This window comes from Rhineura floridana, chromosome 17 (genome assembly GCF_030035675.1).
Source record: "Rhineura floridana isolate rRhiFlo1 chromosome 17, rRhiFlo1.hap2, whole genome shotgun sequence".
Classification (NCBI taxonomy): domain Eukaryota; kingdom Metazoa; phylum Chordata; class Lepidosauria; order Squamata; family Rhineuridae; genus Rhineura; species Rhineura floridana.
In genome coordinates, this window is record NC_084496.1 from 14,746,083 (window position 1) to 14,770,966 (window position 24,884).

Here is a 24,884-nt window from a genome sequence, read left to right on the forward strand (position 1 = left end):
CAGCGGGTTGGATTCCATGGCCTTATGGGCTTCTTCCAACTCTACTTTTCTATCATTCTATGAATCGAAGGAGGGCAAGGCAACCTCTCTAGGTGTTGTAAAGCAGGGTCATCTTAAACTGGAGCTGCTGGGGAAGTAGGACAGCTGCTAGTCATGCTAGAAGGATCAGGTTGGCCAAAACTCTATGCTTGTCTGTGAAATAAAAGCCTAACAAGCGATGTGGGTCATAAATGTAAGAACATAAGAACCCTGCAGAATGAGACCAAAAGTCCTCTGATAGACTCTTCTTCCATGAATATGATCATACCTCCTTTTAAAGGCATCTGAGCTAGAGGTCATCTCTACATCTTGTGGCAGCCAATTCCACAAGTCAATTACCTGGCCTGTGAAGGACTTTTGTTTCTCCTGAATCTCCTGCCCATGACTTTAACTGGATGACCTTGAGTTTCAGTATTTAAGGGGAAGGCAGGGAAACATCTCTGCATTTTCTCCACTCCATACATGACCTTAAAAACCTCTACCTTGCTCCCCACCCCATTTTCTTGTGAAAACAGCAAAGCTAATAAATTGGGAATAAATCTGGTCCAAATGCAAATAACCATTTTAATTTGCAGCAAAATTTAGTAAATACCAATTACCCACCAATTTTCAACCAATACAGCCTCACCTGGATTTTAAAAAATATGAAAAAAAAGTAAGGTTAAAAAAAGAAGTAGTACATACGAAGTTGAGAAGTTCTGTTATTTTATTTCAAAAAATAGCACTTAAAGGATTTGATCCATATCAAGGTTACAATTTTTGGCAACCCTCCTTGATCCATTTGACAGCACAGGGGGTAAGAAAGAATTGCAAATTCTATATGTTTATTATTTTACATCTGTGGCAAGCTTAATCACCGGGGAGCCTTCAGAATCATTTCACATCCTTTAGATCTGAAATGAAGGCACCAAATGGGACTTGAAAATTTGGCTTTTAAATTCTGGAGCCTATTATTATTAATTATAATAAATCAATATTTAAACAGTGGTCATCAACCTAATGCTTTGTATCAAAAAATGATGTAACCTTCTAAAGATACAAAAATCTGCACTTACACTATAGTGAGTACAAGACAGGATTATAGAGTATGAATCACAACTAAAGTACACAGAAAAAAGATTGGTTATGCATGTTACACAAATTAGATTTATCCTATTCTATCTTAATTCTTTTGTCCTCAAGAAAAATATATATAAAAAAATAAGAGTTACAGTGCAATTGTATGCGCAGTGACTCAGAACTAAACCACTGAGTTGAATGGGGATTATTCCCAGGTAAAGTGGGTATAAGATTGCATGTTATCATCTTTTTAAAAAATATTTTTTTGCTAGAAGATAAATTGTGGGGAAAAATACAACACTAAATGCTACTTTATTTTCTGTATTGTGTTGTCGCTTAGGTTATTTGCAGATCTTCATTGTAGCTGCCAGCTGACCAGGAATCAAAAACCATTTTTGCTGTGACTATGTCTTCAATTGCCATTCCTGAAATAACCAACAATTGATATCACAGTCAATAGTGTGAAGAAACCCCTCCTTAGAATTTTCAGCAGGAACAGAATGATTGGACTAAATGGATTGTAAATAAGAATTTTTAAATTGGTCCCCTCCAATGCATCATTACAATGGCCCAAGTAGTCTGCCATCTGTATACATGATGAAAAGTTACTTAATTTGCATATCTGTTTACTCTCATACTGTTTACACCAGCCTTCCCCAATATGGTGCTCTCCACAGCAGTTAAGCCCACCTGTCAAATTAGGCCCAGGAGGCTGGATCCTGATAAGGATCTGGCCCACCCAGTCAAAAAAGGTTTCCCTACCTCTGCGATATAACCTCCCTGCAAACAAATGTTCAATAAAAACAGACATCGTCTAACCACTGTGTAAGCTTTGTGCAAGCAAATCAGGATGAATGCTCAATAAATGAGGCATCTGGAGGGCCCCAAAATATCCAAGGAGCAGTTTGTATCACATTTACTGTCAGTCAAGCAGACTATAGACAATGAATGAACATAAGAAGAGCCTTGTTTGACCAAAGGTCTATGTAGTCCAGCGTTCGGTTTCCCACAGCAGCCAAGCAAGATGCTTATCAGAAGCCTACAAGCAGGACGAGTGCAGCAGTACTCTCCTGCTCATTTTAGGAAAGTAGGAAGCTGCCTTATACCAAGTCATACCATAGGTCCATCTAGCTCAGTACTGTCTACATTGACTCTCCAGGATTTCAGGCAGTTCTCTCTCAGCCCTACCTGGAGATGCCATTGGGGGGCTGAACCTGGGATCTTCTGTAGGCAAAGCAGATCTTCTACCACTGGGTTCCAGCTCTTCCCCAGCAACTAGTTTTCAATTATTCCTGAGCAACTAGCATTCAGAGGCACATTGCCTCCAATACAGAAGGAAATATGTAGCCAACATGACAAGAAGCCACTGATAGCCTTATCCTTCATGAATTTGTCTAAACTCCTTTTAAACTTGTCCAAGTTGGTGCCATCACCACAACCCAGGCTATGGTCTGAAGGCACATGAGGTGAGCTCCCTGCTGAAGCTAAGCGGGGTCAGGTCTGGTCAGTGCCTGGATGGGAGACCGCCTGGGAACCATATGTAAGCCGCCTTGGGTTTCTATCATGAAAAGAAAGGTGGGGTATAAATGTAATAAATAAATAACAAATAAATAAACTCATGGAAGCAAATTCCATAGTTTTACTGTGCAGTGTGAAAATAGCACTTCTTTTGTCTGTCCTGAATCTTCCACCCTTCAGCAGTGCATACAAACCACTGGATCCATGCATGTGGTCCACTGGGAGAGAACCCCATCAGAATCAGGCTGCGTGCACACCATGGGTGGTATTCAATGCTAGCCCTACTCAGAGTAGACCCACTGAGTTTAACAGGCATGATTAACTTAGGTTCATTCATTTCAATGAGTCTTCTCTGAGTAGGATTTTGTAGAACACAACCCCACACATTCAAAGCACATGACTTCCCCCAAAGAATCCTGGGAACTGTGGTTTGTTAAGGATGCTGAGAATTGTAGCTCTGTGAGACGTAAACTACAGTTCCCAGGGTTCTTTAAGAGAAGCTGTGTGTTTTAAATATATGGTGTGTACACAGCCTCAGTTACTCCAGAGCTGCACAAAAAGATCAAGACCCCCAAAGAGCCTAGCCTAATTAACTGGCCTGTGGACCTTCAGTTCATAAGAAACCCATGCGCCACTCTCTGCAAGTAGTCCTCAGTGAAACAAGAGCGAAGATAGCAAGATCAGACCATTGCCAGCTCTGCTCCCTTCCGGCACAAAGTCCATCAGAACTGCCTGCTGGTCTCTGGGAGTAAACGCACATACAAACTATTATTTAGCAGCGAGATTGTTCTAGAAGTGCTTTCATTCATTCACTGAGTTCAATTCAAATGTTTAACTATTCTTCTCCAGAACGACTCTCTAAAACTGGTTCTGCCAAGTTCACATAGATGACACTTGTACATGGGGCTGATTGACTGATGCCCCTCTTGATGTCGCCAAGAAACCTCCCACACAGTTCCAGGAAGAGTTTTGAGCTTAAACTTAAAAAATAAAGAGGCAAATGAAAGGACAAATGCTTAATGTTTATGCAACATATTTTTTGAAAGAAATCTTTTTCTTAAAAAGAAGCAGACAGCTCACTTGGAGGACAGAGCTATTGATGGCTTCTAGCCACAATGTCTACATTCTTTACTGTTGGAGGCACCGTGCCTCTGAGTACCAGTTGCTGGGAATCGCAATTGGGGAGAGCGCTCTTGCGCTCAGGTCCTGCTTGCGAGCTTCCCATGGGCATCTGGTTGGCCACCGTGAGAACAGGATGCTGGACTAGACGGGCCACTGGCCTGATCCAGCAGGGCTCTTCTGATTTGTGGAGGGGACAGGGGAATAGTTATGATCAAAGTTAAAGTGGCATACAAAGATGTACAATACATTAATTCATCTTCACTTCCCTGTTGATGTTAATTGCTTCAGTCTCATATCTTCAAGGAGGAAAACAGCACGACTGATTTGTTGAATCATGGGGGAAATCTGTTGTCAGTTTGAAGATAATCACCAGCATTCCCACACAAAGTGGTGATGGGGATAGATAATAAAGCATTGTCTTGCATTGTTATTTGCGCACAGGAGGGGATCATTCTTACCCAGCGATTTGAACACAGTGGTTTTCTCACACAGAGCTGGTTTAGTTCCCAACACCACCTCACCCAGCTCTGCAAAAATCTTCGCCTGTGAAACAAATGCAGATCGTTGGTTGTCTTATCATTCCCTGGACTTCTGATGGTCTGCGAGTGCCATTGCTCACACAGCTGAAACAGCAGCACTTGTTATATATATTATATAATAATATGGGAGTTATTAGATTTGTGGGAAACCACAATGTTTGCAGAAATACAGACTGTTGGGGAGGGGGGAGAGACTCTAAAGTGTGTGTGTGTGTAGGAGTCTCCTGTAACACTCCAGTGAATACTGTGGCTGCATCCATACCACACATTTAAAGCACTCTTATACCACTTTAAACAGCCAGGGCTTTTCTCAAAGAATCCTGGGAACTGTAGTTTGTTAAGGGTGCTGGGACTTGTTAGGAGACCTCCATCACCCTCACAGAGCTACAATTTCCAGAGTCCCCTAGGAAGAGGGATTGACGGTTGAACCATTCTGAGAATTGTAGCTCATGGGATATGGGTTTCCAGAACCCTAACCGTTGTGGTTGCTCTCTTCCAGACACACTCCAGTTTGCCTGTGGTTCTCCACAGAAAATGATCAGAGTGTGCTATTTCCCCTGCCAGAAGGCCAAGAAACCACATTTCCATTCAGAAACAACCCTTTGTACGCTTGCGCAAGCATACAATGCTGCCTGAAGCCAAGCTGAACCATCCATCCACCTAGCCTGGTACTCTCTGATAGCTGTTCTCCAAAGTCTCAGTTCAGCTGTCTGCGGCTGAAGTATGGCTTCTCCCCACATCAAGTTCTGGCCCACCCTTTAAACCACACTCAAAAGTTCTGATGGGAGAAGGTTTCTCAAGATTTCAGTCCCCACAGAAAACCAGGCCTGGCATCCGCACTTGGTAACCTCAGAGAGCTGGCAGGGCCCCAATGCCTTGGCAGAGCCCACTGGTCTTGCCATCTGCCCTGGGCCCCTAGGGCTGAGTGGTCTGGTTTGTGTACATCACCGTTTTAAATGTTCCACAACTCCCCTGGCATAGTGTCACTCTTGGGCCTTGTGGAAAATTAAAACGCCAGCTCTGATGGAAGCTGTCATTTGAATTTCCCACAATGCTTAGAAACAACGCTACAACAGGGCACTGTGGGAACTTTTCTATATGGCTTGCAACTGCCTGCAAGGGGAAGAGGACCATCACTGCCCAGGGAGGGAGAGCCATCTGCCTGCTTTGCTGCTGCTGCGCTGCTGCTTGGATAACATCTCTGCTCTCTCCTTCTTGGGCTCCTGCTCTGCACGTGGGCACCTTGCAGGACCAGGCCTCAGGTACTCAGCCAGCTGTGCCTGATACTGTTCCATCTGTCCCTTCTTTGGAGGGGATATATAAGCCGGCTGGCTGAGGGGGCTTGGGAGACCCATTGCCTGCTGTCCATCACTTTTGGGCCCCTATTACATCAGCTACTACGGACTGCCGGTTGCTGAAGCCCCTCGGATGCTGCTGTGCTGTCTGAATGTATGAGTGGGTTGTATGAGTGAGTGTGTGACTGTGTGTATATGCCATGAGTTTTATTATTTATTTTATTTTTATTATGTGCCTGGGCGAGAGGACAGTGTTGTGGGAGGGAGGACCAAAGGGGGCCCCTATTAGTGTAGTGACGGGTAATGGGAGGTATGGCGCTGTGAGTAGGACATGCCAGTTAAGGGGAACTCGCCCCAGACAACTGGTGGCTGTGACGTGTTCCGGTCCTCCTCACACCCACAGGATTGCTGGTAGTTCTATCAGCCAACCCTCGGATCTCCAGTTGCTGCTTTTTAATGCCAGATCGGTAAATAATAAAACCTCCCTCATCCATGACCTAATTGTGGATGAGGCGGCCGATCTGGCATGTATTACCGAGACCTGGGTGAGCGATCTGGGAGGTATTAATCTCTCCCAGTTGTGCCCACCTGGGTATTCGGTTCAGCATCTGGGTAGATCTGAGGGTCGGGGAGGGGGAATCGCTGTGGTCTATAGAAGTTCCATCCCTCTTGTTAGGCACCCTATCCAGGTGGCTAATGGTCTAGAGTGTCTACACATAACGTTGGGTCAGCAAGACAGACTGGGAATACTGTTGGTGTACCGTCCACCCTGCTGCCCAACAGCCTCCCTAACTGAGCTGACAGAGGTGGTCTCGGATCTATTGTTGCGTTCCCCCAAACTTTTGGTATTGGGGGATCTCAACATTCATGCTGAGGCCGCTTTATCTGGAGCAGCTCAGGACTTCATGACCTCCATGACAGCCATGGGGCTGTCTCAATTTGCTACTGGCCCTACGCATGTGTCGGGGCACACTCTGGACTTGATTTTTGCCTCTGGATTAGGGGATGGTGATCTGAGAGTGAGGAATTTTACATCTATTCCTTTGTCATGGTCAGATCACCACCTATTAAGGTTTAGACTCACATTGTCTTCTCCCCCCTGCAAGGGTGGAGGACCAATTAAGATGGTCCGTCCCCGGAGACTAATGAATCCTGAGGGTTTTCTGATGGCTCTAGGGAATTTTCCGGCTGATAGAATTGACGGTCCTGTCGAAACCCTGGCCACACTGTGGAATACAGAAATGGCCCGGGCAGTTGACACGATCGCCCCGGTGCGCCCTCTCCGTTGCAGAACTCAATTGGCTCCCTGGTTTACCCCGGAGCTAAGAGTGATGAAGCAAGAAAGGAGACGGCTTGAGTGCAAATGGAGGTGAACTCCCGACGGCTGTAATCATGCACTTGTGAGGGTCTCTACCAAACTCTATGTGAAGGCAGTGAGAGCAGCAAAGAAGCAATACTTTGCTGTCTCTATTCAGTCATCTCTTAACCGCCCAGCAGAACTTTATAAAGTTGTCCGGGGACTTTTACACTCTGGTCCCCAGGACGCAATAACACCATCAATTGCCCGCTGTAATGAGTTTGCGCGACACTTTCGTGATAAGATCATGAACATCCGCCGGGACCTTGACTCCATTATTGTAGCAGTTGATCCTAATGAGGTGTCCAGAGCACAGTCTTGTCCTGTTTTATTGGATGAGTTTCAGTTGGTACAGCTCGAGGATGTGGACAAGGTGCTTGGACAGGTGCGGGCGACCACTTCTGCTCTGGATCCTTGCCCCTCATGGCTAATAAAAGCTAGCAGGAATGGAACAGCCGGCTGGGCCAAGGAGGTGATTAATGCCTCTTTACGAGAGGGAGTGGTCCCATCCTGCCTAAAACAGGCGGTGGTGAGACCGCTCCTAAAAAAACCCTCCTTGGACCCTGATAATTTGGACAACTATAGGCCGGTAGCAAATGTTCCATTCCTGGGCAAGGTCCTAGAGCGTGTGGTCGCTCGCCAACTCCAGGCTCTCTTGGATGAAACTGATTATCTGGACCCATTTCAATCGGGCTTTCGGCCGGGGTCTGGTACAGAAACGGCCTTGGTCGCCCTGTATGATGACCTCTGTCGGGAGAAAGACAGAGGGAGTGTAACTCTGTTGGTTCTCCTTGATCTCTCAGCGGCGTTTGATACCATCGACCATGGTATCCTTCTGGAGCGACTTACGGATTTAGGAGTGGGAGGCACTGCTTGGCGGTGGCTCTGCTCCTATCTCGGGAATCGTCTCCAGAAGGTGATGCTGGGGGAACATTACTCGAGTCCCTGGGTACTCCAATATGGAGTCCCACAGGGTTCAGTTCTGTCCCCCATGCTTTTCAATATCTATATGAAGCTGCTGGGTGAGGTCATCAGGAGTTTTGGAGTGCGTTTCCAGCAATATGCTGATGATACGCAGCTCTACTACTCCTTTTCATCTTCGTCAGGTGAGGCTGTTGATGTACTAGACCGCTGCCTGGCCGCGATAATGGGCTGGATGAGAGCTAATAAACTGAAACTCAATCCTAACAAGACTGAGATGCTGTTGGTGGGAGGGCCCTCTGCCCAGATGGTTGACGTTTGACCTGCCCTAGATGGGGTTACACTCCCCCTAAAGGAGCAGGTACGTAGTTTGGGGGTCTTATTAGATCCGCTCCTGTCACTTGAGGCTCAGGTAGCCTCGGTGGCACGGAATGCATTCTACCAGCTTCGGCTGGTAGCCCAACTACGACCCTATCTGGACAGGGAGAATCTCGCCTCAGTTATCCATGCTATGGTAACCTCTAGATTGGACTACTGTAATGCACTCTACGTGGGGCTACCTGTGAAGACGGTTCGGAAACTTCAGCTAGTGCAAAATGCTGCGGCCAGAGTTCTCACTGGGACAAAGAAATTTGACCATATAACACCTGTCCTGGCGCAGCTGCACTGGCTACCGATATGTTTCCGGGCCAGATTCAAAGTGTTGGTTCTTACCTATAAAGCCCTAAACGGCATCGGACCGCAATACCTGGTGGAACGCCTCTCTCGCTATGTACCTACCCGTTCACTACGCTCGACGTCGAAGGCCCTTCTCCGGGTCCCAACTCATAAAGAGGCCCGGAGATCAACAACTAGATCTAGGGCCTTCTCGGTGGTGGCCCCCGAACTATGGAATGCCCTCCCAGACGAGATACGCCTGGCGCCTTCTTTGTTATCTTTTCGGCGCCAGGTAAAAACCTACCTTTTCGCCCAGGCTTTTTAAACATTGTAAATTTAATTTTAAACCTAATATGGATTTTAATTTATAAACTCATGGCAATTCTATTTCGGATTTTTATCATGTTATATTTTTCACACTTGCTCATATTTTAATTGTGATTTTATTTGTTGTACACCGCCCTGAGAGCTTTCTGCTATAGGGCGGTCTAGAAATGTAATAAAATAAAATAAATAAAAAATAAATAAAGGCAGGGTCCACAGAATATAGTAGCAGGCCCTTCAGAGGGCGCTCTGCCAAAGCCCTCCCTCATTGGAAATCTCCAGTGGTACCCATGGATATCTTGGGGAAAGGCCTTAGCCTAGGACTGCACTCAAAATGTATTGGTCAATGAAGAAAAACACACAAAAAGCCCCTTCCTTACCCCTGATAAAATGACATCTCCTGATTCACGGAGAGCAGCTTCTCTCGAATCTACGTACAACCCAGAGTTCTTCATCACATCATCATCCAGCTCTCGCCAGTCAGGCCTACATGCTCCAACGGCTAAAAGACAAAACAAAAAAACCCCAACAACAAATTGGAGAAACAAACACCCCAACCTCATCATCACAAGTTGTTCACAAACCATTGACAATTCACTATGAATCACTCTTAAAGAGCATAAACATCATGGACTCTTAATGCAGAGAGGAGACTGAACAAACCCCAGCTCTGTCATGGTCCTACTTCAGGTCCATGTAATTGACTGTGGCTGTATACACTCACCATTTGTTTAAAGCACATGACTTCCCCCAAAGGATCCTGGGAACTGTAGTTTGCTAAGGGAGCTGGGAACCGTAGCTCTGTGAAGAGTAAACTACAGTTCCCAGGATTCTTTGGGGAAAGTCATGTGCTTTAAATGTATGATGTGTATGAAGCCTGAATCTCCTTTGCTGGACAGTTCCCTGGGTGCCTGGAATACCACTATGATTCCTGACCCACTAATTTTGAACCATATGCCATTGGCGGTGCCCAGGCAGGGAATGGGACACTCCTTCAGTAAGGATACCATTCCTTTCCCGTATTTAATTACAGCATTTACAAAAATCCACTTTCAGACAGTCCCTGCCTGCAAGATCACAATCTAAAAAGATGTGGCATTTGAGGAAAAAAGGAAGAAAAAGCAAGCTCAAGCACAATTTCTTAACGCTACAGCCAATGTCTGTGGTAGTTCTGGTTGCCTTGCCTTTAATAAAGAGCAATCCTTCCCCTGGAGCACTCTCCTTGCCCCTCTCCCATTCAGATCCAGAAGCAGAGCTGCTGGCATCATCTTGGACAGGATAAGGCACCTTTTGCCACATAGGATAAGGCACCTCTTGCCACACAATTCTTTCTGCCAACAGCTGACATGATAGGAATGTAGGACACTGCCTTACAATGAGTCAGACCATTGTTCTATCTAGCTCAGTATTGTCTACACTGACTGGCAGCAGCTCTCTAGGATTTCAGGCAGGAAACCTCTCCCAACACTACCTGGAGACTGAACCTGGGACCTTCTGCATGCAGAGCAGATGCTCTGTCACTGAGCTACGGCTTCTCCCCTAAAGCAGGGCTGGAGAGCCTCTGACCCTCCAGACGTTGCTGGACTACAACTGCCATCATTCTTAACCATTGGTTGTGCCAGCTGGGGCTGATGGTAATTGGAAGTCAAACAGTAAAGGTTCCCCAACCCTGACCTGATGAATCTATATGGCTGAGAGTGGCTCTCCCGAGTCTCAGGAAGGGGTCTCTCCCGGCCTTATCTGAAGATGCTGGAGACTGAACCCGGGGCATTCTATATGCAAAGCAGATGCTCTACCATCAACCTACGGCACTTCCCCCAAATGATGGCAGTTAGAATCCTCCCAGGAGGGAAGAGAATCTCACTCTACTTGGGAGGAAAAAGTACTGGTGGCACGCTGTCACCAATGACCTGGATAAGGCCTTGAACAGGTACTCTTTGACTGCAGGAGAGAGTTTGGAGTGTTTTGATGTTGTTGTTGATAATCCAAAGGTTATAATTTAGCAGAACAGGCTGTCATCAACCTCCTTTTGAGCTGATATACACAATGCCATAGAAAGGCAGCAGATTCTTGCCCAGAGGAGCAAAGGTTATGTGGATTTCTCTGACAATCTACTCAAGCTTTAGGAATGGGTTCATTGCAGGGGAGGATGGGAGAAACACACAGAGGAAGACGCAGCTCTTTGCGCATGTGTTGCGGTGGTGAACGAGGTGACTCGTCGTCCCACAACACTCCATGGCATGCCTTTGCATAAGACGGAAAATGCTTCCAGTAAAGCATTGATTATAAGGGGGTGGAGGGAAATTGGGCAGACAGCAGTGACGAAATGTGAAATTTGCTCCTTCAAATGACTTTCTATGCCTTTGGTAGACAAAACAGGAGGAAGGTGGAAAGGGTGGTCTAAACTGGGGGGAAATGTTAAAAAAAAAAGTGAGGAACATCTGCAGGAATCTTTTACCCAAGCGTGGGGAACCTTTGGCCCTCCAGATGTTGCTGAACTACAATAACCATCATCCTTGCTCCAGGAAGAGACCATAGTTCAGTGGTGGAGCATCCGCTCTGCATGCAGAAGGCCCCAGGTTCAATCCCTGCCATCTCCAGGTAAGGCTGGGAGAGAAACCTGCCTGAAATCCTGCAGAATTGCTGCCAGTCAGTGCAGACAATACTGAGCTAGATGGACAATGGTCTCACTCGATATAAGGCAGCTTCCTATTTCCCGTGCTTGCTGAATCTGACAGAGGTTGTAATTCAACAAATACCTGGAGGGCTGAAGGTCCCCATCCCTCTCTTACAGAAAGGGCTGCACAGGTTCTTCCTGGTGGGAGGTTGTGTGCCAAATCTATCTCAGAAAGTAAAATGGAAATAAAATGGAATCAAAGAAGTTTGACCAGGAAAGGCCCAGTAATGAAAGAGGATCATCTGCTGTGAAAGCATTAATCAGGGAACACAGCCAAACCCTGAGAAGAGATGCAATCAATCCCCACTCAAAGAACTCACAACTGGAGGAGGGGATCCCATCATTAAACTCTAGACGAATTAATATGGAATACAGATAAACCCTGGGACTGGTTTTTATACCCCAGCATAAATGCTGAATGCATTGTGAAGAAGTGAGTCCTTCTTCAGACCTTTGTTCCACTGGGCTCCTAATCTAATAAAATAAATTAATAAATAAATGTGTCTAGCATCGTAAAAAGATTAGCACTGCCTGTTCAAAACCGGTTAATCTGAGCCAGCTAATCCTTCACAAGAGTCTTTAGCTAAAGTTAATTAAAGCATGGCCGGCAGGAGAGATTTTTCTTTCCTTTTCTTTTTAAACCAGGCACTTATCTGGAAGCACAACAACAAGCCTATGCTATATTTTGCATCTTTCTCGACCGGATTATGAAGAGCGACCGTGCCATCCTTAAGGGCCGGTTCACAAAGTCCACACTCTGATGGGGAGGACTGTAACTCATTGGCAGACCATCTGCCTTGCATGCAGAAGGTCCCAGGTTCAATCCTTGGGGAACAGCTCCTGCCTGAAGCTCTGAGAAGTTGCTGCTAGTTAGAGCAGACCATCCCAAGCTAGACAGACCTCAGAAACACAGGAAGCTAATTTATACCACGTCAGACCATTTGCCCACCTAGCTCAGCACTATCTACACTGACTGGCAGCAGCTCACCAGGATTTCAGACGGAAGGTTCTCCCAGCCCTCCCTGGAGATGCTAGGAATGAACCCGGCACCAAATAAAGCAGATACTCTACCATGAAGGCCTTATGAAGGGAACTCTGTTGTTTTGCTCAGTGGACAAGATCTTCAGCTGGGTACATATTTGGATTACTGACCAATAGCCTGACTCAGTGTAAGGCACTTTCCTAGGTTCCTATGCTTAAAAGCACTCTCTGCCTCTGACAAAGTTGCCACATGCAGGCACCTCTCAGGAGCCACTGGGGCTGGAACCAGGAACCACTGGCTCTGCATGCAACTGCCTCCAAGGTGTGATCCACAGAACGGTGCTTTGGAACATCTTCTAGGGCAGTGACGTATTCTCGGGCTCTGGTCTGACCTGACCCACCAAGATTTGCTATTGGGCCCTCCTAGCCAGGACTGAAGAAATTAACATCCACAGGAAAGCAAAGGTGAAAGAATGTATTGTACATCTTGCTAAACTACTTAACTATTTCCCCTCCACCACCCGCCCCAGACTTAAAATCTGGAGAACCCTGCTGCATTGGGCCAGTGGCCCACCTAGTCCAGCATCCTGTTCTCGCAGTGGCCAACCAGATGCCCACGGGAAGCCCGCAAAGAGGACCTAGGGCAAGAGCACTCCCCCCTCCTGTGGTTTCTAGAAACTGGTATTCAGATGCATACTGCCTCCGACAGTTGAGGTGGAACACAGCCATTGTGGCTAGCAGCCATTGATAGTCTTCTCCATGGACTATCTTCTCCTTTTAAAGTCATCCAGGTTGGTGGTCATCACAGTCTCTTGGGAGAGCAAATTCCATAGTTTTAACTATGTGTTGTGTCTAGAAGGTCTTTCTTTTGTCTGACCTATATTCGTTTTTTAGTATTTGTTTGCCAGTATTTGCACCACATGGTGCTTGTTAGTCCTTGCAAATTGAATTTCAGTAGCCACAGAGAAAAATCCATACACAAAAGTGTGCATTACGCTAAGTGTGTACTGGGTGTAGTCATCCAGGGTCTTGGGTCTCAGACCCCTTATTTTTTGGGAGCAGGATCCCTATGTCTCCAGCTCCTATGAGCCAATCAGCATGAAAGGAGAGTGTGTTAGCCACTGAGAAGAGTCTTCTCAGTAGCTAACACTCTCCCCTTTCATGCTGATTGGCACCTAGGGATGTCTGTTGTTGTGGGAGAAGGCATTAACAATGATTCATTCTCAACCTAAAAACATAAAAAAGGGAAGAGTAAGGGGCATGGCTGTGACTATCATGAAGGGGACCCTGCATTTCTGAATCTGCCACTACACTACTGAGTGTGCATTACCATTTATATGGGCCCCAGGTTTCACCCATTCGCCATGTAAAATCGGCTCTGTCGCCATAGTGACGGTTATGATCACGTCCGCCCCAGTAGCAGCCTCCTGAGCGGAAGGGCAAACTTGAACCGGCCCCTTCACCGAGCAAGCAAACTTCTCCGCATTCTCCTTGGTGCGATTCCAGATCCTCACCTACAAGGGAAATGGATCAGCTAGTATTTAATCCCGTCAGTGATTTATGTAAGATCAAGGCAGGCTTACAACAAGGATGGGGAATCTGTGGCCCTCCTGGTTTTGTTACTCCAACTCCCATCCGTCCCAACCAGCACGGACCACAGACAGGGATTATGGGAGTCCGTGGTAGCTGGTAGGGCAGAAGGCAGAGACACCAGCAGAAGGTGGAGCCAGAGCCAACAAGAGGCAGAACTACAGCCCATGACAGATGGAGCCAACTAATTCTAGCGTTGTCCGCATCCTCTTCCCTGTTGAGTTCTACAAGGGCAACCCTGAGACTAAGAAGGAGGAAACTGACAGTCAGTGTCACTCCCTGGACTGATTGTTAACTAAGGCTGCTTTCACACATGGGGCTGATTGCATTAGTGTAACGGATTAAAAAGGAAGCGCTGCTGACCCGATTTCTAAAATCTCTTTCACACTGCGGTACCTGTTGCATTAAGCAGTTTTTTCAGCCAAAATACCGGCATTTCGCGCAACTGTCACACGGCTTGTTTTCATCCCTCACCCATTATACACATGCACACTGTTCCTCACTGTGTAGGAGGTGAAAGATCTCATCCCATCACCATGCAAGCCCTCCCTCTTTAGGATCTGACTTTTTAAATTATTTCTGTTGTATCGACACAGGGGTGTGTGTGGGAAATGCTGCTGCTACCTGGTACAATTTTTCATCAGGCAAAAAATCCTGCGTATGCTCGGATGCCTGTCATGTGAGTAGCTGCATCTAGCAAAAACCTCCCGCAATCTTCCGGTTCCCAGCCTTGCTAACGGATTATTTCTGGTATCATTTATCATGGAAATTTGTGCTAAACCTGCACTCCACTCCACTAGAATTCCGGAGCTAGCTTGTACGTTGTGTGGAAGATCAAATATAACGCGCAAATTACCAGGTAAGAAATCGTCAGTGCAGTGTGAAAGCAGCCTAAGAAGGCAGGGTAGGTGAGGACTGGCTAAGGATAGACTGAGGTTGGTGGGGCAGTGCCCCATTCGCCCTTTTGGACCAACCTCCACTGATGGAGCCCAACCACAACATTGGTTCCCCACCCTTGGCTTACAACCTAAAGCTATCTATGCTCTGCTATGGAAGACAAGTGGCTGACAGGGGCAAGGGGTTTTGCATCAGGGCAGAGCCTGATTGGGAAGGCAGTGCCGATCACTGGGAAGGCATTCGCCCCTATGAAAAGGTTTCTCCTTACAGGAGAAACTCAGCTCTGTGCCCCATTTATGCAAGAACTTCAGTTACTGGAGATGCGTATTGGGGCTCCCAACTAAGGATCACCTTGCCCCTTATATCCCTGCCTGGCAACTGCACTCCTCAGATGGGGCACTGCCGAGACTGAACACATGCCCCCCATGCTCTCAGTTTGTACTAGAACATGAGCTTTTAGTGTTGCAGCTCCAGCCCTTTGAAATCAATCATCAGTCGAAATTAGACAGGCTTCCGCCATCACGGGATTTAGGCACCTACTGAAGATGTTTTTCTTAAAAAAGGTTTTCCCTGAAATGTGACCCAGTCATTTATATTAATTGTGCACCTGTAGGAATGGTTTCATTGTTTTAAGGGTCTGAAGAAATGGATTTATTGTCTGAAGTGATTTTATTGTTTTTAGAATTTGTATTATTTGCATTTTCTCTTATTGTTATTCTGTTGTACGCTACTTTGATGGCCTCAGGCTATGAAGCAGTTTATACATCTGCAAAATGAATAAACGCTTTCCCCAATGCTATTTATTACTTATTTTATTTATTTAAAATATTCATAAATGCACTTTCATATAAAATATCACAAGGTAATATACAGACTAAAAACACACTATTGCCCCCAAAAATCAAACACATCAGTGAGGGCTGCCTGGCAAAGAATCTCAGATTTGAAAGGCCTGTCTGAATAGTCTGTCAGGGGACTTGATGTGTTGTCATTTTCAAAGCGCTTTGTACAGGGGGAAAAAACATGGCTGCCTCATGCCTCCATCATCAAGCCCCATCACTCCCAGGCCACAATGTGTGGCCACATTCACGCTGTACGTTTATTCCACAACAAAGTAGATTCCACAATCTTGAAGTGTACCCATCCTGAGCAAGGGATTTTTTTAAAAAATTGAAAGGTGGCAGAAAAACCAACATGTACTCTGTGCATGCTAGAAGTGCTATAGCTGAGAGGTGTGTGTGTAAAAAACATTATGTTGATTTAATTGGGATTCTTACCTCCTTAAACGAGAACAGCTCTGTGAAAATCTCATAGTGGCTGTAGGCTTGAACCCCAGCTCCTAGGATGCAGAGCACTTCAGAATCTGCTGGCATTAAGAACTGAAAATATATCCAAACGGTGCTCGTTACTACAGCTCCTTTCAGATTAACAACTTTTGCCTACACCCTAAAGCTTTATATCCTTGATTCTTTCGCGCTTCTTACACCCCAGGCTATTTCTTTCCATTTGTGTAACTGGTTTCTAACCACTAGGTGGAGAACCAGATCTGTCATTATCTCCCCCACCCCTTGCAGGCCAAGATTGACAGGTGGGTGAAGCCACCCACCTGTCAATCACCTGATGTCACAGTTATTTCCAGTGATCTTTTTTGCCCACAGGACTCTTCAGAAGCCCTTTTCAAAGTGCTACTTTGCATAGGGCATGAGAGGGGACCTTTTGGACTCCCAGATATTGCCCAACTACAGTTCCCATCAGCCCCGGCAAGCATGGCCAATGGCCAAGGATGATGGGAGCTGTAGTTCAGCAAACAGCTGGAGGGTCCCAGGGCCCCCACCCCTGACAGAGGGCGTTGTAGGCACTGCTGATCAGTCCCCTTTTGGCTGAGCTCGGTTTTCACCTGCCCCACATCTGATGTCCTATATGACACAAGGTGCAGGGCAGGTGAGCAGGGCTTACCCAAAATGACCTCGCAGGCCAAATGGGGAGCCCTGGTGTGTCTTGTTAAGCCCATGGGCTGGACGTTCCCCTGGCCTAGGTAAGACTGCTGAATGTGGCACCTGCTGTTTCCTTACCTAACACCACAAAGAATTAACCTCCAGTTCTGCTAATTTAGAGACAACCACCTTTTTCCTGCTCTCCCCACTGCACAAGGGAATGAAGTGTTCCAATTAACACCAGAGGTAGGTCTAAATTACTGCTGACATTTATATTTTAAAAGGTAGGGAGTGCCATTTCTTCCCGGTCCCAGTAGGCCCTGTTGGAACTTGAAATCTGTTCATTTATTTCATGACATTTATGTCACCTTTCTTCCATCATGGAACTGGCATCTGCGCAGTTCCCAGGAGGTCGCCCATCAGATGCAGACCTGTTTTGCTTCAGCAAGGCATTCTCTCATACTATACCTAGGGGAGTATGCCTGTAGCGACGGGGAAAGGCTGTAAGGCTCAGTGGCAGAGCATCTGCTTTGTATGCAGAAGGTCCCAGGTTCAACCCCTGGCATCTCCAGGTAGGGCTGGGAACGCTCCCTGCCTGAAACTCTGGAGAGCTGCTGCCGGTCAGAGTAGACAATACTGACCTAGATGGACCAATGATTTGACTTGGCATAGGTCAACCTCCTATTGCGAAGGGCTGTAGCTCAGTACTAGAGAATCTGTCTTGCATGCAGAAGGTCCCAGGTTGAAGGTCCCAGGTTCAATCCCTGGCATCTCCAGGTAGGGCTTGGAATGTCCCCTGCCTGAAACCCTGGAGAGCCGCTGCCAGTCAGTGTACATGATTCTGAGCTCAATGGATCAATGATCTGACTTGGTATATAAGGCAACTTCCTATGTTTCTGAGGCTATTCTGCACCTAGCAGGGGCGAGCTGAATTGTTTCCCTAACATCTCCACTCAAATTTAAGACCGTTATAAACAAGGGTGTGCAAAACTCCTTTTCTCCCCCCCTCCGCATTTTATTATCAAATACTTCTTTGATTGGGTCATTCATTCAAATCCCATTTGTCTCCTGATTCACTTGGTAATAATACATTTGTTTTGTTGCATACACTTGGTATCTTCCTTCTACTTGGTGGTCACCATCTTAGTTTTCTCAGTATGCCCAGCATGTTGCATGATTCTGGGGGTAGGGGAAATGGCAGCCCTCTCCGCCCCTAGTGGCCACCATGTCTCCTCAGAACCAGTGATAGTTGGTGGCTCCATGTCAGTGGGGCAGTGGAATCCACGCCCTGAACGTTTGGACTAAAACCCGGAGCAAATTTCACTGCCCCACTGATGTGGAGCCACCAGCCACCACTGCTCAGAACATTCTGGAACGACCCAACATCTGGGGCATCATGGGAGGAGGGCAAAATGATGGCTGCCAGGAACAGCTACTGAAATCAGCTCTGCTACTGCTGCAGCCAGAGAATCCCACCCCAAAAGATCAACAGTCTGGAAGTGCCCTAAGATTAATATCCATTTGTCTTTCAAGAAATAAATCACGTAAATCTAGAGTCCTATGTTAACAACAAGCTAATGGTTAAGAATCAAAAGACTTTGAAATCCAAAGATGCAAAACTGGATGGTTCCCTCCTCCTTTTTTTTTAATGGGAAGCATTTTTACAGCTTAACAATGCTTAAGTTATCCCACTTAATAAACAGCACTCACCTTGGTGGCTATCGCAGAAATGGCAGCCGTTCGCTTGGCTGTAATGATGCTGCCATCCATGACCTTTCCACAAGGAGACCATCAAACAGAATGAAAAGAGCACAGCAAGATACCATTAAATACCAAATGCTTTTCCTCATGCGAACCACATGCATAACCACAGTCTGCTGCTGTTTTGGATTTCTAGCAACACAGTCCCATGGCTGGAGGTACATGGATTGGAAGTGGGGAGCACCGGACTACAGATGATGCAGCGGGAGGGTGATGGGGCAAGCCATGCCCCTCCCCCCACCAACAGCTCGCCCTCCCCTTCAGTCATTTTGCTGGACTCCTTTAGTTCCTTGGAGGAAACGCAGTTTTGGCATACACATTACAAGTAAGCAATGAAAATCATGCTCACTTGAAAGTTAACTTCTTCAAAATCAAGAGGACTGATTTCAGAGTTTGGGGGTAGAACGGGGAACAATTTCTAGTTCATCTTCCAATTCATTCTCTTACATGTGTTTTTTTATTTGGGCCTTTAAGCTTAAAGTTCATAATTGCTGGGAAAATTAAATTACACAATTCACATTCCACTGTGTGTGTGCTTTGATGTTTTTTTTAAGTCTTCTTAAGTGCTTCAGCGCAGCAGCTTGTGACTTTCTGAATGCTGAAAAAAACTGTTGAGGATCATTTGGATGAATTTGATTTGAACTGTGAACTGAACTAGGTTAGTTTGTAAAGGGACAAATATGATCTGAAATTAGTTCCTTTTTGGACATGTTGAACTTACTAGAACTAGAACTTTCCAAGCTCTGAAATAATGTTGCAATAGGGGTGTTCATATAACCCCCCCTCACACATTGATGTGGGGGAGAATCTGGGTCATGTCTAGCAGTCATGCTCTCCCACCTCACTACCAAAACGTGCTGGGCATGACCCCCCCCCCGGCCGTGCATTTGGTCAGCATGTGAAGGGACCCTCAATGTGAATCAATGTATAGACCAGGTGTAGGGAATGTTTAGCCCTCTAGATGTTATTTCCCTCTTCCCTAGCCATCGGCCATGACTGCTGGGGCTCATGGGAGTTGTAGTTCAGCAACATCTGGAGGGCCAAAGGTTCCCCATACCTGATATTGACAAAGAGATGCAAAAGGAGAAGTCCTGGCCCGATCAGGAACCCTACTCCCACAGAGGATCTCTATGCACAAACATTCAGTTGCTAAACTGGTTGAAGTTGTGTTTGCATCGCACTATTGCCTTGGAGACTTACGGCTTTGAGAGTGCCATTGCTTGGATCAAACAACAGCACTGTTGCCTGATGTGAAGGAACCGCAGGATCCTTTGGGTGCTCGTAAAAGGTCACCAGCTTGGTTGCCAGAGTGTCATCTTTTGCACTGTAGGCAGGCATGACTCCTAAAAAGCTTACAAGCAGAAAATAACACCGGTACATTTTACATTCAAGGGTGACCTCTTCCCTCGGCAACTAAGCTAGTAAGAAGAGAATCAGCAACAGCTCCTAAGGCTTAAATAAAGTGTAATGAATAAGAACAAGAAAGCAGCCTGCTGGATCAGGCCAATAGCCCATGTAGTCCAGCATCCTATTCTAACAGTGGCCAGCCAGATGCCAATGGGAAGCCAACAAGCATAACTTAAGTCATCAGGGCTGCTGCCAGGTTGAGGGAGTCCTCAGTAAAGTGCTGTCCATTCTGGGGTGGGGGTCCTATTTTAATGGTGGACCCTCTTAGGATTCAGGGAGGAGTCCTAGGGGGCTTATCTTCATGGTGCCACTGGCTCTAGGAAGTAGCCATATTTTTTCACAGTGGCCTTGTTGGCACATAATGCCAAGCCAAACTATGGCATAGCAAGAATGAGAAAATATGCAGGTACCCAGAAGGAAAATTACAGCTACTTTGCTCCTCCACCAGTTGTCCTGCTGCTGTGCTGCCCAGAGCTATGCCAAATCACAACACATGAACAGAGGCTCGTGGTTTCTCTCTCCCAGACAAACTACAAAAACAAACCTTGGTTACAGCTCATGGTTTGTCAGAAACAAAGCAAACCATGAGCCTGAGTTGGCATGTGTGACACAGACGTCTGTGACAAAGGTCAGTTTTCCAGACAACTTGTTTTTTGAACATTCATCCTGATTCACTTGCACAAAGCTTGTGGAGAGGCTAGCCAAGGTCAGCTATTTATTGAAGATAATGGTCAGCCATGGATCTCCTGGATCCTCAGAGGATCCATTTCCCAGAGAGGGGCCCAATCTGGGCTGCTCTGTTGCACCTTGATCAGCAGGGCTGTGGATGCAACAGAGTACCCACAGCTCAGTGCCTCCCAGGCCCCTCTTAAGAATGCTGTGCTCAGCTGCAATCCTATACTCACCTACCTGGAGTAAGTCCCATTGAACTCAATGGGGCTTACTTCTGAATAGACATGTGTAAGATGCACTGTGGCTGAAACATACATTTTAGTGGACTTTGGGGTCCACTTCATCAGATGTACAAATGGTATGGGGAAGGGGAAACGACTGTGATCATTCTGTGTAAATATTAAAAGAAGCTAAAGTGACCATTCACAATTAGAGGTAACACACAATACAGTCGTATGCATGTTTATATATAGACAGATATGTATCTGCATCAGCCACTGGCCTTTGCAATTTGAGTATAAAATACAAACATGCGTAAACAACCAAGCAAGTAAAATCACTAAACCAAATTAAAGCACTAGTCATTTCAATTTGTCTACAAATATAGACAAAAGAACACTGCTAAGCATATAAAATTACTATGCATGTTTATTCAGAGTTGGATCCAGTCTTAAGGCATGCTTAGAACAGACCCACAGAAATCAATGGAACTTTAAATTAGTAATTAAATTAGTGCTCAACTTGTTAAGTATTCCTTTCTTCTTAGATAAACAAGATGAATAGCTGCTACCTTGAGCTGGGTTTGATTTCCAAAAAGAGAAGTTAGTAATTGAGAGGCAATGTGGTATAGTGATTAGATTGTTGGACTAGGACATACCCCACTCAGCCATGATGCTTACTGAGTGACCTTGGGCCAGTCACTCTTCTAAAACAAGGAGGGGGGAAGAACCATGACTGCCACCTTGAGTTTCTTGGAGGAAAGGTGAGATATAAATGTAACTAAAACAAAAATAATTGCTAACATCCCATTGATTTATTTCAATAGGTCTACTGAAAATATGACTAACAGCACAGTTCTAGCCATGTCTTCTCAGAGGTAGGTCCTACCAAATTCAATGAGGCTCACTCCCAGGTAAGTGGGGTTAGGACTGCGACCTAAGGCTGGATCCAACCTACAAGTAGGTCCCATGGACTTACTCCCAACTAAGTATATAGGAGTGCAGACTTACAAACATCCCAGGTTGGCTATGTTAATTTTTTTTACGTCAATGAACATGTGTAGAGCGACTGGAAACAGTGGCCAACAGTTGCCAACTCCGGACAGCTGCTGCTAGTCACTGCAGTGTAGACAATACTGAGCTAGACAGACCAATGGCTTTCCTCAGTACAGCTTGCTACATACTCAAGTGTAGATCCATTGAACTTAATGGAGTGTAGATCCATTGAACTTAATGGAGTGGCTCACTTTATGGGTCAACTCTTAAGTAAAGCTTGGTTGGCCACAACCCATTGAGCAGTATACAACACTGGCCCAACTCAGAGTAGATCCACTGAAGTTAATGGACATGACTAACTTAGGTTCATTAATTTCAATAGGTCTACTCTGAGTAGAGCTTAGTGTCCCACCCATTCGCTTTATTCCGAAAGTAACGGGGGGGGGGGTCCCTCAAGCGTCACTTTGGCATATACCTGGCAAGACGGTTGCCCCATCCCCGTTCTCACCCGCTGTACTTGTGGATCGGCACCACGGCGCGCACCGGTTGCACGACGCCTCCCTCGGGCCCGCTGGAGAAGCTGGCCAAGGCGGCTTCCAACTGCGGGACGAGCAGGCTGGCGCGGGGCAAACATTTCTCCACTGCCTCGGCCCCCAGGAACACGGGAGGAGGCACCGCAGCGCGGCTCATGGTAGCGCTCGGTGCCCCGTACGGCACAAGACACTCGCCGGTCTCCAGCAGCCACCTCCCCCCAGCCTCAGCCACCCCGCCCCGTAATGGCGGCGCGCCAAGGGCCGCCCTAATCAGCCAAAGAGGCTGCAGCGCAGAGCCCCATCTAGCGGCCGACCGATCAGCAGAGGCGCCTGCCCGGCGGACACTCGGAGCAGAGGCTCTCCTGAATGCAGTTGGGGGTTTGGCTTGCGATTGCCGCGCGCATGGAAGGGTTATCAAGGTCAGGGATGGAGATGGTGGAGGATGGATAAATAGCCTTTTCTATGAGGCACCTACGGTGTGGTAAGTTCCCTAGACTCTCGCTTTCTCTGGAGCTTCAGGGAGCTCATAACACTTGGACATCCGAGGAACAGGGGTGTAGTCGTCCAGGGTCTCCGAGGTCTTAGACCCCTTACTTTTTTGGGAGCAGGGTCCTCCAGTGTCTTACGAGCCAATCGGCATGAAAGGGGAATATGCACTACTGACAAGAGTTTTCTAACTTGCTTCCTTGTCCTTTCCTGCTGATTATTAGAGCCTATCAGAGTGAAAGAGGTGAGTTAGCCATTGAGGAGACTCTTCTCATGTAGCTAACACACTCCCCTTTTATGCTGATTGGCTCCTGGAGACATCTGTTGTGGGGGAAAGCATTATTAAGGATCTCATTCTCAACCCATCAGCAAGAAAAGGAGGGAGGGTCTGTGATGAAGGGACCCTGTGCTTCTGGATTTGCCCCTACGCCTGGCGCCTATGGTATTTTCTTTTCGGTGCCAGGTTAAGACCTGGCTATACTCCCAGGCAGTTTAATGTTTAATGTTAATGTTTAATGTTCATGTGAATGTTTTAAATTCTCCTGTTATTTGAAATGGATTTTATTGTAACATTGCATTTTAACTCTGTTTTGTACACCACCCAGAGAGCTACTAGCGATGGGCGGTTTAAAAATGAAATAAATAAATAAATAAAAATAAATACGCTACTGCCAAGGAAGCTGATAGTGGAAGATTCAGGCCAGACAACACAGTGCCTAAACTCCTCCACTACCACCACCCCCTTGAAAATCACTGATGGTCTTGGTGGACCACTTAGCAATTGTCATGCCCTGTGCTGAGTGCTGTGTGGATTTTAAATGCACTTTTATTGCTTCTTATACTGTGTTTTATTGTATCACAATTTGTATTCCATAGAATTCCAGCTAATACCATAAAATATGATATAAGAAATAAAAGAAGCAATAAAAATATAAACATATGTATGAATATTTAACGTTGACATGCTGTGGACCACCTGAATGAAGCTTGTGGACCCCTGGTGGCCCACGGATCACAGTTTGGGAACCCCTGAACTATGGCATTTGCTCCCACAAAAGGCAGCGATGGCCACCCACGTGGATGGCTTTGAAAGAGGACTAGACAGATTCATGGAGCATAAGGCTATCAATGTCTACTAGCCATAATGGCCATGTTCTGCCTCTACTGTGTGCCTGTGAATGCCAGTTTCTGGGAACCACAGGTGGGGGAGTACTGTTGCGTTCTGGTCTTGCTCTCATGCTTCCTGTAGGCATCCGGTTGGCCATGAGAACAGGCTGCTGGACTAGATGGGCCCTTGGCCTGAGCCAGCAGCCAGGCATGTCCTTATGTAGGAGGAAGCTGACAGAAAGTGCACCTCCCTTAGACTGGTGGTAAGTAAGAAGACAGGTGGGTAGGGGCTGGGTAAGGGCTGATTGAGGTTGATAGGGCAGTGGTTCATTTGCCCCAATGGACGAGCTGCCACTACCTCATTGGCTGCCAGAATTACCAAGCAAGGGTCCTAGGAAATCCACACTGGTTTTGCATCAAATGCCCAGGAAGGAGAAGAGTTCAGTATGCTTCTGAGTACCAGTTGCTGGGAACCGCAGGAGGGGAGAGGGCTCTTGCCCTCAGCTCCTGCTTTTCCCCCCTTTTCTTTTTCCTTTTCCTTTTTATTTAAGGGTGATACATTTAAAGCACATCCAGTTCACCTTTAGCACATGACTTCTCCCAAAGAATCCTGGGAAGTGTAGTTTCCCCTCACATATAGTTCTCACCACCCTTCACAAATTACAGTCCTGCCCACCATCGGCATTTGGCCCCCAGAAAGATGCCGGATCCCCACCCCTACTCTGCATATTTATGTGGAAGTCAGCCCCACTGTGTTCAATGAAGGCTTATCCTTAGGTGAGCATGCATAGAAC

The 24,884-nt window shown here is 46.4% G+C and overlaps 1 protein-coding gene across 4 annotated transcripts; it reads right to left on the reverse strand.

Annotated features, from left to right (window-relative positions):
• Positions 1-727: 727 nt before the first annotated feature.
• On the reverse strand, positions 728-23,077 carry CRYM (crystallin mu). 4 transcript variants are annotated; one of them, XM_061599202.1, is made up of 8 exons: positions 22,973-23,077; positions 19,872-20,022; positions 18,621-18,683; positions 16,254-16,355; positions 13,820-14,003; positions 9,212-9,333; positions 4,197-4,281; positions 728-1,523 (listed from the first exon to the last, which is right to left on the reverse strand). In XM_061599202.1, the coding sequence occupies exons 1-8, from the start codon at positions 23,023-23,025 to the stop codon at positions 1,435-1,437; spliced, it is 849 nt and encodes a 282-aa protein (XP_061455186.1). In that variant the 5' UTR covers positions 23,026-23,077; the 3' UTR covers positions 728-1,434. The 4 variants fall into 4 exon arrangements, with proteins under 4 accessions (XP_061455186.1, XP_061455185.1, XP_061455189.1 ...); XM_061599201.1 differs by lacking the exon at positions 22,973-23,077 and adding an exon at positions 22,473-22,920; XM_061599205.1 differs by lacking the exon at positions 22,973-23,077 and adding an exon at positions 22,440-22,458.
• Between the last annotated feature and the right edge of the window lie 1,807 nt (positions 23,078-24,884).